Source organism: Sminthopsis crassicaudata, chromosome 3 (genome assembly GCF_048593235.1).
Source record: "Sminthopsis crassicaudata isolate SCR6 chromosome 3, ASM4859323v1, whole genome shotgun sequence".
Taxonomy (NCBI): Eukaryota; Metazoa; Chordata; class Mammalia; order Dasyuromorphia; family Dasyuridae; genus Sminthopsis; species Sminthopsis crassicaudata.
In genome coordinates, this window is record NC_133619.1 from 333,748,628 (window position 1) to 333,762,455 (window position 13,828).

The 13,828-nt window shown below is 38.7% G+C and overlaps 1 protein-coding gene across 14 annotated transcripts in view; it reads left to right on the forward strand.

The window, feature by feature from the left end:
* Positions 1–13,828, forward strand: part of KALRN (kalirin RhoGEF kinase) — a 934,437-nt gene that overhangs the window by 846,910 nt on the left and 73,699 nt on the right. For all 14 annotated transcript variants that reach the window (XM_074301431.1, XM_074301444.1, XM_074301430.1 and 11 more), the window contains 4 exons: positions 4,153–4,245; positions 6,101–6,151; positions 7,413–7,490; positions 12,319–12,504. In XM_074301431.1, coding sequence (XP_074157532.1) covers positions 4,153–4,245; positions 6,101–6,151; positions 7,413–7,490; positions 12,319–12,504 — 408 coding nt within the window. The remainder of the gene's footprint in view (positions 1–4,152; positions 4,246–6,100; positions 6,152–7,412; positions 7,491–12,318; positions 12,505–13,828) is intronic.

Sequence of the window (13,828 nt, forward strand, 5' to 3'; positions counted from 1 at the left end):
GAGACGACAGCTCGTTACAATTGGCGTCCACAAGTGGGGCAAGGACTTTTGCTTATCCTGACAAGAGGAGCTAGACCAGACCTTTGCAATTTGGCGCCCGAACAGGGACAGACACAGTCCTGATTCCAGTGGAAAAGCTTCCGATCTAGATCTCAGTCTCTCTGACCCAGAACCGTGAGTAACGAGGAAACTTTGTTAAAGATTAAGTGAGCGTGCTAATAGATAAATAAGGAACTTAACTTGTTAAGGGCTAAACCAGGAATCTCTTATAGTGAAATGGGGCAAACACCTTCTGTTCAAGGAAAATGTTTAGAGAGCATCATCAAGGTTATGAAAAGCCAAGGATTGATTATAATTTTAGAGGAGATTACTGAACTTTTAAGAACTGTGAAGGTTATATGTCCTTCTTTTTCTCTGGAAGAAGAATTGGATCCAGATGAATGGGAATTAGTAGGAAAGCAATTAGGTGAACACTACAATTCCAGGCCAAACTCAATTTCCAAAGATACAATTCATATATACAATGTAATCCAATTGGCTTTAAACAATGTTATTCTAAAGGAAGAGATGAAGGAGCAAAATGGGGAAGTGTCAACTAAACTAGGTGAAAAGGATGAATCAGATAACAATGAAGTTAAGTACAATTCTGAGCAACAGGAGCACCTCCCATCTCCTCCCTCAATTAACCCTTCATGGGTGGAGCAAGAAGGAGGAGAGGAAGAGGCAGAAACACAAACAGAATTGCCTGTGAAGCAGCCTAAGCCTATGACAAGATTAGAAAAAGCATTGGTTAAAGCTAAGAGAGAAGGACAGGATATAAGTGATTTTATACATGCATATCCTGTGATTGAAAATATTGATTCTGTAGGTCATAAAATGAGAAGATATGCACCTTTAGATTTGAATAAAATTAAGGATTTGAAAAAAGGTTGTACCCTTTATGGGACTACATCAGCTTATGTCAAAATGTTACTAGATGGTTTGTCTTATGAAGTCCTAACCCCGAATGATTGGAAATCCATAGCAAGGATATGCCTGGAACCTGGAGAAAATTTATTATGGCTTGCGGAATTTCATGAATTATGTAAAATTCAAGTCAGATGCAATTTGGAAATAGGAGTTAACACACAATTCACTTTTGAGCACTTGGCTGGTGAAGGTCGGTATGGAGAGAATTCGGAACAGATTAATTATACCATGACAATATATGAGCAAATTGCTAAGGCTGCAATAAAAGCTTGGGGTGTCCTTCCTGGACAGAAAGATCGTGGAGAGGCTTTCACTAAAATACAGCAAGGTCCCAATGAACCTTTTGCAGATTTTGTGGGACGTTTACAAACTGCTGTCAAAAGAACTATTGGAGAAAATTCAGCTACAGAAATAATGACCAGACATCTGGCTAAGGAAAATGCCAATGAGATTTGCAAAAGAATTATATGGGGATTAGACAAAGATGCTCCTTTAGAGGAGATCATAAGACGCTGTGCTACAGTGGGAACAAATGCTTTTTACACCCGGACAATGATGAATGCGGAAAGACAGGGTCCCTCATGGCAAGGGCCTTCTAGAGAAACTCGACGATGTTTTCAATGTGGAAAAATTGGACATCTAAGAGCTCAGTGTAGGTATGGAGATACAGAGAGAAGACAGGGTGAGAGAAGACCTAAAACCCCATGTCCAAAATGCAACAGAGGACTCCATTGGGCATCAGAGTGTAGAATAATTCAGGGAAATGGGATGAGGGGCCCAGGTCCAGGGCCCCAGGCAAAAAAGACTTGGGGCATGATGGCAGCTGATGTTACACCCAAAGAACCTTTAGAAGGCCAGGACTCTGATTTAATCAACCAGCAGAAAAGCAATCACATGGCAGAAAGGGATTACCCAATCAGTGAGCCAAAAGGCAATCAGATTGCAAGAATGGATTACACTTGGGGAGAATACAGACCTTTTAAACCAACAGGGCTGTGTCCAGTGCAAACAATTCCAATGTAATTGCCAGATGATGAGAAGAGAGATAGAAAGTGGTAAATAGAAGAAAATTAGGTAGGTTAACTGCCTGGGAGAGAGGGTTTGCTTGTATTTTAACAGACAGAAGAAAACAGATGAAGAAGGAAATAGATGGGTGGCAACAAGCACCTGGAGAGAGATAGAAAAAGAGAAAGACCTCAAAATAAAGGAGAAGATCTAAGAAACATCTTACACCGAAAGAGCATGGCTAATAAAAAGACTGTTAAAGAACTTTAAAACCAGCAGGAATCATTGGACTTCCTCACACAAGATGAGACTAATGGACAATGGACTTATGGACATTTATAAATTTTCAATTTATGATTATGTTATATACTTCTAGCATGTGTTATGTTACTATGTTACTATGTGCTTATGTAATTTATGTAATTATCTGTAATACTTCCCATATTGATGGATTTATGTTTCAAGGTCATGACTGTCCTATGTTCTAAATCAAAAGAAAGGGGGAGATGTTAGGATTACTAAGTGAGAACTGAGGTTGTCTGGACAGTTACAAGGTGAGAACTCAGGTTGACTTGATAGAGGGGGCAAGCTCATTGGCTGGGGTGGTTCTTCCCAGAAGCCCTTGCATTATCCCACGCCCATTCTCTGGGAGAATAAAAGAGAGGACTCTCAGAGAAAGAAGAAGACTCTCTGAATTGCATCAGGCTTGACGGAGCTCTCTGCAGGAAGGGAAGTCACTTCTTTGGACAAGAGTTAACAGCAACTGCCTGGAGACAACGGTTCATTACAGGAAGAAGAATCTGTCGGAGAGATTTGAGTAGAAGACACAGCAGATCTCTTCCCAGAGAGCGATCCAGCAGCTTCTGGAGACGACAGCTCGTTACAACTGAGTGACTGGCAAAGGCCTTACTTTAGAGGCAAAAGCCTTGTCTGCCTGTGAACCATGGGGAGAGAAAGCTGTGTCCTTCTTGGGTTGTCAGAGTTAAATTGTATGGAAGGGAGAGAAGAAACTCACAGTGAAAGCGGAGCAAAGAATGCAGGAAGAAGAGGGAGCGTTTGTTACCTGCCTTCTCTATAGTAGTCACTGGCAAAAATGAAACAACCTGCCTCTGAGAGCTTCTAGTCTATTCACTGTGCATATAAAAATAGGTATAGTCACAAGTAGATGTATGAATGCTTGTGTATATTGCATATACATCTATGTATAATACATATACATGTATCCACACAGGTATGCTCAGCCATCTTGTTTACATGTGCACATACATGTGTGTATACAGATATAGGTGTGTGCATACATGCATGTCTCTTTATTGTACTTGCATGCATAAGGGCGTGCATATATTAATATGGATTTCACTGTATACCTAGATTCACATATATAATGTTACATGCATCGTTCATGTGCCTGTATGGGTGCTCACGTGTGTGCATTTGTACATATGTTTATGAGTATGCTGTATTGCTCTTGCCCTTTTTGCCACTTATGAAGCTGACAAATATTGCCCAATATGATCTTGTCTTTCCTCATAAATCTCCAGGGACTTCCTTCTCTTCTCCTCATGAATTCCTGCAGCAGCAAAGTGCATCACACACACACACACACACACACACACACACACACACACACACACACACACCAGCATACACACATGTGTATGTGTATATGCATGTGTGCACATACAACAACCTGTATGCACATGTGTTACCTGTATTGCATGTATATGCACACATACATAGATAGAGTAACTGACATAATGAGGGTTGGCCCTAGGGCTGTTCTTTCAGTGGGGAATCACTGAATAAGACAAGCATCCTGGGTGTGGGGGGTAACGTATACAAAGGCATTCAGCTTTAGGATAGTTCCATCAGCATCCTTCAGTAGAGGCGGCTGGATGACACAGGGGATGGGCACTGAGGAAGGAACACTGCATAAGGAAGAGCAAGAAGGTCTGTTAGGAGGGCCCAGCACCCATCCAATAACTATGCGGCACATGGGGAAGGGAGGCCATTCTTTAGTGAATGTTTATGAATTGAAACAAAAGCCTTGGAGCATCTCTGAGGGCCGGCAGCCTTAGTTATTCTGTCCCCAGAAAAGAGCTCCTCAGTGATGATTCTTTTTCTAATGGAATCTAATGGAATTATAATTATTTTAATGGAATTATAATTATTTTTCAGGAAGTAAAACAGGAAATCAACCAGAGGCTGACACTTAGTGACTTCCTCATCAAGCCCATTCAGAGAATAACCAAGTACCAGTTGTTGCTCAAGGTGAGTGGAATAAGGAGAGTCTCAGGACTCATGTGGGGCAGAGAGTGTTCTCTCAAGGTCAGCCAGGTAGAATGAGTAGAGATCCTAGGTGATCTGGACTGCGGGATCTGCTTCCATGTAGGTCACATCCTTGAGGGGAGGGGTGCGGGGAGAGGAGAGAGAGGTTATGGACTGTGCCTGTGATTTCACTGGGATTTGGGACTCCAATGCAGACTTTCTCTGCAACTTATAGTCTGCAAGGACTTCATAGAACACAGAGAGGCTAAGTCTAAGCAAGATTTGAATCCATGTCTTTTTGGTTTCAAGGTGCATTCCCAGGCCAATAGGCCATGATGTACATATGTATTCATATGTGTGCATGTATATATATGGCAATATAGTGTGTTATTATATATAATGTTATGTTTTATATATTATATTTAACATGTAAAATGTGTTAAATTTATATATTTTTAACAAATTTATATATGAATAATAAATATATAGATATAAATTCATATATATATATAAAATATATTGTTAATAATGGCATCCAGTTACACATGACTGAACATCAATTGCTGTATTTACATTCTCTGAGAGCAGACGATATAATTGCCTATCATGGTTAAGGTGGTGATTTAAAGAAATAATTTATTTTTCTTTTAATTTTAAAAAACAAAAATTTAATTGTAAAATTTAAACTGTAAAACAAAAATTTAGCTATATTAAACTATATTTATATGACTGTAAACATTTAAAATTTATCTCTACATGTATTTTCTACACATTTGTAGCAATTATTAGTCATTCTTTTTCTATTTGCCCATTGTATCTCTGTAAAGGTCAAGTTAATATTTGTGTGTGTGTGTGTGTGTGTGTGTGTGTGTGTGTGTGTGTATAATGATATATCTTTATATAGTCTATTTCTACATACGCACACATTCTCCTTCTGGGTCTTTTTTTCCTCCACGCCACATTATTTCATTATTTTTTCAAAGTTCTACTTTCCATTTTTATTATATTTTATTTCCATTTTTATTATTTTATTATTATTTTATTTATTTATTATTAATTAACAAATTAAGTTTGAACTTAAATGTGTAAAGACAAAAAAGGAACATTTCCATGAGAGCTCAATGTAAAATGAAAATTCACTATAGAACCATGAGTTTATATTTCACATTGTTTAGTTTTCTGAAAAACTATATATTGTTTTCAGAGCTACCCTGCTTTCTATGCTTCCTTTTAAATATTTTTATTCTCTTCTGTGCATTTTAATATACTTTTTCCCTTCCTCTGTACCCTGCCCTAGAGATGATTACCATTAAACACACATTTACATTTGTGTGCACATACACGTACGTGTGTGCATACATATACACATGTGTGTAGAATAATGCTATACCTACTTCTAATTCTCATTTCTTTACCTGGAGGCAGATAAAATCTTCCTTTATACCATATCTGTCATTTTTAACTTAGTATAGAATATAACTTATGGAGAGTCCAGTTTTTTCTTAGTCTTTCTCAATTGTTAAATATGTATGTTACTTCTGGTTTGTTACAATTACTGATGAGATATATATGTGTGCTTACCCCATACACAGGTATACCTTATATAGACTGAGACCCACTCTCCCACATTTACACCCCACTCCCAGGCCTTCCCCACAGCGCTGAATTTTCTAGAGTTGTCTTTAGATTAGTCTTTTCCATGGCTGGGTTCACTTCTGAGCTGCATGGAAGCACTTACACCTTTGCCTGGAAGGCAGACCTCTGGGGGGATTTGCCAGTTCTAGAGGTCCTAGGTCTTTCACTAACTGATGTCCCTCTTTCTTTCTCCTATTCTCTGCTCTCTCCGCACTCTCTTTAGGACTTCCTAAGGTACAGTGAGAAGGCTGGTCTAGAGTGTGCAGATATTGAGGTGAGTTTCCTGCACAACTGGGTTAGGTGGTTAACTGTTAATGAGGACAAAATTAAGCAAGATTTTCCCATGAAAGCCAATGGCCTCAGTCCAAACTCTACCTCCCAATCCAGAGAAGTAAGAGACCTTTAAACGGCAACTGATTAATTCGTGTAGGACGAGTATGGACACCACCATATGTTTATTAACTATTGACCATTGATAGCTGATTAATTCTTGACTAATGACTATTGATGTAAGTTGATGTGTTTTAGAAGAAAAAAAAAAATGACCATGTGAAGCACTCCAGTGACAGGTCCTGCCCAGGATTTTCTCTCAGTGGTTCCAGATGTTTATAATAAGGACATATGGGCCTCCTTGGCATCCATTTTCAGAGGCTAGGGTGATACTTATCTTAGGAATGTGGAAGTGTTTTAGGAGCTGTCTCTGTATTGTCCTCTCTAAGGCAAACAGTAATGAGTGGGGCTGTCATGTGGAAGAAGGATTAAGCATGTTCTGCTCCGTACCAGAGGGTAAAGTTAGGATCGATGGATAGAAGTTGTACAGAAGATAGATTGCAGTTCTGAACAAAGAAAAAAATGGCTAATGGTTAAAGCTGTCCAAGAGTAGAATGGATTGCCTCAAGTGCTTGTGATTTCCCTGTTGCTGAAGGCCTTTAAAAACAGAGACTACAGGCAGAAAGTTTGTCAAGGGAGTTGTGAGTCCAGGTGGACAAGGGTCATCCTGGCATGTGTCTTCAGTTCCACACTCTATTTCTCTTTAGCTTTTCCTATTTATAGAAATGAGAAGATGTGCCTTCTGAAGACGTGAGATTACATTCTTAGCAAACACTTGAACACAGTGATATCAAGTGGATCCAATTTAGCTAAAGGTTTCTAACTTCTTTGTAGCCCCAAGGATCACCAGCCAGGCTGAATAATGAATGTGGGGAGGAAGAAGGACTGGAGAGTTAGAGGAATGAAATAAGAGAGTCACAGGAAATGGGACCCTTCAAATGGCCCCCAGCTGTTCCCTTAAGTGCTGTGGGATGTCTATCCGGACTTAAATGAAAGGATTCTCTACATCTCTTTCAAGATTTTTGTTTGTCTTTTAAATTTTTATTTATTTTATTCTAAACTTAAGAAATAAACCAAGTGTTTCCATAATATAACAGAATAGGGGGAAAATGTTATCAGAAGACTCATATCTAGGTGAGGGAGGCAATACCAGAAGTTGTCTTCCCTTCCTGAGCTGACATTGCCTTCCTGCTTCTCTCTTCCAGAAAGCAGTAGAGTTAATGTGCCTTGTTCCAAAACGCTGCAATGACATGATGAACCTGGGACGCTTGCAGGGCTTTGAGGTAAGGGACTTCTCAGTCTTCTTTATTTTGTGAGGAATTGCAGCTAGGTAGCAGAGACCTCCCAGGTTGAAGCCATTTCATTCTAAACATGCCTCCTTTCTGTGAAGTAGCTTCAGTTAAGACTTCAAGAGGTTCTTTTCTGTCCATCTCTTATTCCTCTCACCACTTCTTGGAGTTTTATTCTCTTGGTACCCAAAAAAAGCCTTTCATTTCCCTCTTTCTGAATTCTAGGAAAGTTTTCCAAACTATGGTCTGAGTCTTTAAGGGGTCACAAAGACAAGAATTGCCAGACTTTTAAAAGGTGTCTCAAAAAACAAACAAACAAACAAACCAATATGAATATAGGAAGATAGGGTATCAAAGAAATGTCCTCTCTATGCTATTTTCTGTGCTAAACTGACAAATGCAATAACGCAGAGAGAACAGAGTTGGACTTTTAGCTGATTATAGAGGTGACGTCTAAAAGAATAAGCACACATAGTCCTTTTTTACTTTTTAGGGTAACTAAGTCCATTGGTAGGGGTACACCCAAAACTGATGCACATTCCCATTCCTCTCCAGCTTGATAAATGGTCTTCCCCAAGGGAGTGACTATTTTGGCCACAGTAGCTGATGGGAAACATTGGAGCAGTGATCACCTATGAACTTACCTAAGTTGATTATTAAGTGACAGACAGAGAGCCTGACAGTGAACAGATATTCCAAGTTTTTTCAGCTGGGTCTGCCTCTGATTAAATATCTAGGCTCATTTTCATACCACAATAAGTTATTGGAGTAGAGATTTGATCAAAGTTCAAGTAATATTCATGTATAATGATTAGACTGATCTTACACAAGTAATCCAACCACAACATTGAAGTGTTGATTTCTGTGCTACAGGCAGTATGTATTCACATGCATGTGTGCACGCACACACACACACACACAGACACACACACACACACACATGCATGTTGGTGATACAGCAGGGTATTTTCCTATAAGCCCCCAAAATTTGTGACTTAGTAACTATGAAGAATTTTTAAAATTCAAGTCAGTAACTTTTTCCTACTTAAAAACTAGAATCATTAATAGTTAATTAAACTCTTGTGAGTACAAACAGTTGATAAGCATTTATTAAGTATAGTGTCCTACACAGGGATAGCTAGATGCCACAATGGATAGAACTCCAGGCCTGGAGTCAGGAAAATTTCATCTTTCTAAGTTCAAATCTGGTTTCAGACACCAGGTGATCCTGAGTTGTCACTTTGTTTCTGTCTGCTGCAGTTTCCTCATCTATAAAATGTAAATAATAATAGTACCTTGCCTCTCAGGATGATAGGAAAATAAAAGGAGATAATAATTGTAAGCCCTTTGCAGACTTTAAAGAACCATATATGCTAGCTTATCATTGTTTGTATTATTATCCTTTCACTTAGCCTATAAGATCCTAGATTTAGAGAGAAAAAGAATTTTACAGCATCAATTCCCTTCATTTTACAGATGAAGAAACTGAGTCACACAATTGGTAAATGATTTGCTTCCCAGGGTAGTAGAAGCATTTGAAGTAGAAGCATCAGTTCTAGCTTTCTTGCTTCTGAGTTTAGAGCTCCAAAAACTACACCAAGCTAGATGATAGTTTACATTTTCTACTTTATAAAATCATCTATGCATGTACTTTGACTCTCATTCTACCAGGTAATATGTGTTATGAGTCTTGCAAGTAAACACTGAGGGGCAGCTTGACATAAGAGAGAGATGACCAGCCTTGGAATGACAAAAACCAGGATTCAAGTCCCCCAAGTCTCAGACACTTATTAGCCCAGTGACCAGAAGTTATTTAATCTTTCAGTAACCAAAGCAACTTCCTAAGGCTAAGTTACAGAGCTCCACTTGTTCATTAGTGATGGAAGATGGGAATTTCAGTATCTGGAAATTTTCCATATTAATGAAATTATAGGCCTGAACACCACCATCCCTAAAAATTATATTCATCCTTATATTTTTAGAATATCAGTTCTTTATCTCACATACATGCTTCAAGTATTTTTCCCAGTGTTTCTTTTCTTTTAATTAATTTAATTTTAATTTTCCAAATAAGTCCTTGTTTTATAGGATAAGTCCTTTGACTATGAACCCCACTTTGTTTTACTTACTCACTTTACCACCAAGGGCTCCAGGGTATAAAGCTATTGATAAACCATAAAGTAATATAGAAATGAGGTTATTTTATGTTTATTTGGAGCTAGGGTTATATTCTCCTCCATAGTGGAACTAGAACCAAGATAAAAGCAATGTCATCAGAAAGAAATGCTCTCAGATTGATGGGTTCAGGTTTAGTTTTCATTGGTCATTATCCAGAATGAACAAGGCAAAATTCTTCTTTCTTTCCTCTCCCCTTCTTTCCTCCCACACTAGTTCCCTTCCTCGATCATTCAGCTTTTCTAAATGTGAGATATTTTGAACAATCTTAAGAAGAAATATCCACCGCCCCCTTTGCTCATAGTCCCAGTATTCCAACACAAATTATTATGGTTCTTTGAAGAAAATAGACCCCTGGGAAGAGATGAAGCAGGATGAGTGACTTTTTAGTTTATACAATTTAATTCTTGTTAGATATCATGGGAATTAATGTGGGTGGGTGTGTAGGCACCTAGGTGTGTGTGTACACACTTCTACGATGCAAGGCTACAGCTAAGACTCTTCAAATTTATTTTTAAAATCAGGTGGCACAGAAGGCAGCAAGGTGCCATGGGAGACGTGTTGGATTTAAAGGCAAGGAGATCTAGATTTAAACTCTGGCTTTGATCCATGTAGCCACCTACCGTTGGCCAATCAATCACATGACTAGGTCTCTGTTTCCTTATCTGTCTTAAAAAAAAAAAAAAAAAAAAAACCCTCCATGAGGAGGGAAAGTAGTGCAGAAGGAAAGGAGGGCAGGCAAGAGTTTCTCCTTGTTCAGTCTGGACAATGACCAATGAAAATTAAACTTTTAAGGTCTCTTTTAGGACTCCAACTAAAATCCTGTTCTTGTTTTCATCCTGCTTTGGAGAAACTGCTCTGCATTGTCTCAGTTAGTTCTGGTCCATACCTGGCCTTGGACCCAGATGGCTCTGGAGGGCAAAGTGAGGCAGGTGACTTTGCACAGCCCTCTTTCACTTAAATCCAATTCACTTGAATATCATGGCATGTCCTCCCTGATGTCATGGTCTTCTTCCAGAATGAAGGACAAACAACACACATCTAGACCTTAAAGGAAACTTAGAGCTCGAAGTTCAACTCTTCCTTTTACAGATAAGGAACCCAAGTCTGGGAGATTATTATAAATGACTTTTTTAAGATCATACAACTAGTAAGAACTGATATAAGATCTGACCCCAAATCTTCTTGACTTTAAGTACCAGGCTGCCTCTGTAATTTTGAACCCAAAATCATTGGGTTCAGAGCCTGGGAGAAGTTAGGCTTAATAATCCTCCTGTCTTAATTTCCTTAGAGTCTTTATTGATGTTGGGTCAGGAACTTACATAATAATAATATAAATTATTAAACATTTTGTCTAGCTGGCCATGGACTTAAGTCACTTCTAGGCTGGAGATCAGCCTATTAGAGTGCTGACCTTGGCAGCAAGATGCTTAGGTTGGAGTGTAGCACAGGAGTTTTTCAGGAATTCCGAGGAAGGAGGAGTCAGGCAGTATATATGGGTTTGGAGAATAAGGAGGTAGTCACATGGTATCATGGGCTTGTATCTGACCCACAGAGCAAAAAGGTTTATGCACCAACTACATGAAATCATTATTTAGGGAATTTTCTTCAACTGGAGGGTTTTCTTTCCTTTTTAAAAAGGAACTTCCTCAACTAAAAAATTACATAAAACAATCAACAACTTTAGCAAAGTGACAGGATACAATATAAACCCCAATAAGAGATTGTTACTTCTATGTATTACCAATAAAACCCAGCAGCAAGTGACAAAATGAGAAATTCCATTTAAAATAACTGTAAACAATATAAAATATTTGGGAGTCTACCTACCAAGACAAAGACAGAAAAATTACAAAGCACTTTTCACACAAATAAAGTCAGAGCTGGGGCAGCTAGGTGGCACAGTGGATAGAGCACCAGCCTTGAATTCAGGAGGACAGAAGTTCAAATCTGGTCTCAGACACTTAGCACTTCCTAGCTGTGTGACCCTGGGCAAGTCACTTAACCCCAGCCTCAAAATAAATAAAATAAAATAAAATAAAATCAGAGCTAAAAAATTGGGAAAATATTGATTGCTCTTGCATAGGCCGAGCTGATATAATAAAAAATGACAATTTTACCTAATTGGTCTACTTATTTAATGCCATATAAATCAAACTGCCAAAGAATTATTTTATAGAGCTAGAAAAAGCCACTTCCTCAGGAATTACAAGGTTCCTTCTAGTTCTGGAACAAATTTGGCCTCATAAGCAAAAATCTATCCTACCTACCTCACAAGATGATTGGGAGGAAATCACATTGCAAATATAAAAATTCTGTAGAACACTTGGCACCTTTCTGATTTATTCTTTATCATTGGGTATTTTTGTATAAGTCAGACCTTCCTAGTAGACTGTAAGCTCCATGAAAGGACCCATATTGTAAGTATGGGAAAGATCCAAGACATGACACACATGGTACTCATGATAGGTAATTAATATTTGTGGAATTGTTGGATTGAAAATGTCAGAATAAGCAATAGTGGATGCTCTTACGAGATCTACCAGATTTCTATTGTGGCTGCTTCCTGTGTGTCTGCAGTTAGGCAGGAGGTGGTAGGTCTATGGCCTCTCATCTCTTCCTTGTTTTCTCTCTCTCCACCCCACAGGGCACCCTGACAGCCCAGGGAAAGCTGCTTCAGCAGGATACCTTCTACGTGATTGAGCAGGATGCAGGCATGCAATCTCGGACCAAGGAGAGGAGGGTGTTCCTCTTTGAACAGATTGTCATCTTCAGTGAGCTTCTGCGGAAGGGCTCTCTCACACCAGGTTACATGTTCAAAAGAAGCATCAAGGTGAGAAGGAACCCCATGGACCCTCCCTCTGTCCTCCAGTATGTTAGCTAGCTCTCCAATTCAGAGTCAGTCATAAATCTGATGAACATGCTTTTATCCATGTCATTGATAAAAGTGTCAGCTTACAGCCAAGCAAGGAAGACGTCTTCCAGGCTGACATTGAACTATTAACATGACACTTCAGGTCCAGCCATCCTCTCAGTTCTGAATCTATCCAGTCCCTTTCTGTCTTTTTCACAAGAATAGTATGAGATACTTTATCTATTGTGTGTTCTACAGTTTTCCCAGGAATTTAAGTTAAGTTTACTGGCCTAAGGCTTTCAGACTGTCCAGTCAGTCCGGCCATCTCATTTTACAGCTGGGCAAATTGAAACCTGAAGAGGGCAAATGATTTGCATAAAGTCCCATTGCTAGTAAACAGTACCACTAATGCTTGAATTCTAGATGGCATAGTAGATAGATCACTGACTGACTTTGGAGGCAAGACAACCTGACTTCAAATCTGGTCTCCAACACTTATTAGCTATGAGATACTGGGCAGGTCTTATTCATTTAAACTCTGTCTGCCTCAGTTTCTTAAGTGGTAAAATGGGGATAATAATGGCACCTACCTCCCAGGATTCTTGTGAAGATCAAATAGAATATTTGCAAAGTGCCTGGCACATAGAAGGCACTTAATAAATGCCCATCCCTTCCCCTTTCCCCACATCCATTGAATCCAGTCCAGTGGTCTTTTCCATTATACCCCACTGCTTTCCCCCACCCACTGTTCTCAATCCATGAGATTTGTTGTAATGAGATGGAAACTATATTTATTCATTGCTTGAAGGACCAAATGTACAATTCTTTCTGAACAAGTCTTGGCACACTGTTATATGTGATAGCAAAGTTATTAATAATTTCTGAAAATCCTTTTCCCCATAATTTAAACTTTTTCTAGATTTGGAACTTATCTATGTGTGTGTGTGTGTGTGTGTGTGTGTGTGTGTGTGTGTGTGTGTGTGTGCGCATTTTTTTCTCCCAACTTTTCTTGATAAAAATTTGGCTGGATGATATCATGTATTCTGTTTAGAAGGTATGCAGATATAAAACACCTACCATAGACAGTTTCTGAATGTGTATATGTCTCATGCAGAATAAGTGCCAGATGTTATATTTTATAAGCAATAAGTTGAATTGAATTTTTATTTCAATTTGATTTTATTTTCAGTTCTGACATTAAAAATTTATTTTCAGTTGCTCTCACCTTCTCTTTCCCCATTGGGGGAAAAAACAGGAAAAACATAACCTATTATATAAAGATAGAGGGTGAGAGAAATGGAGA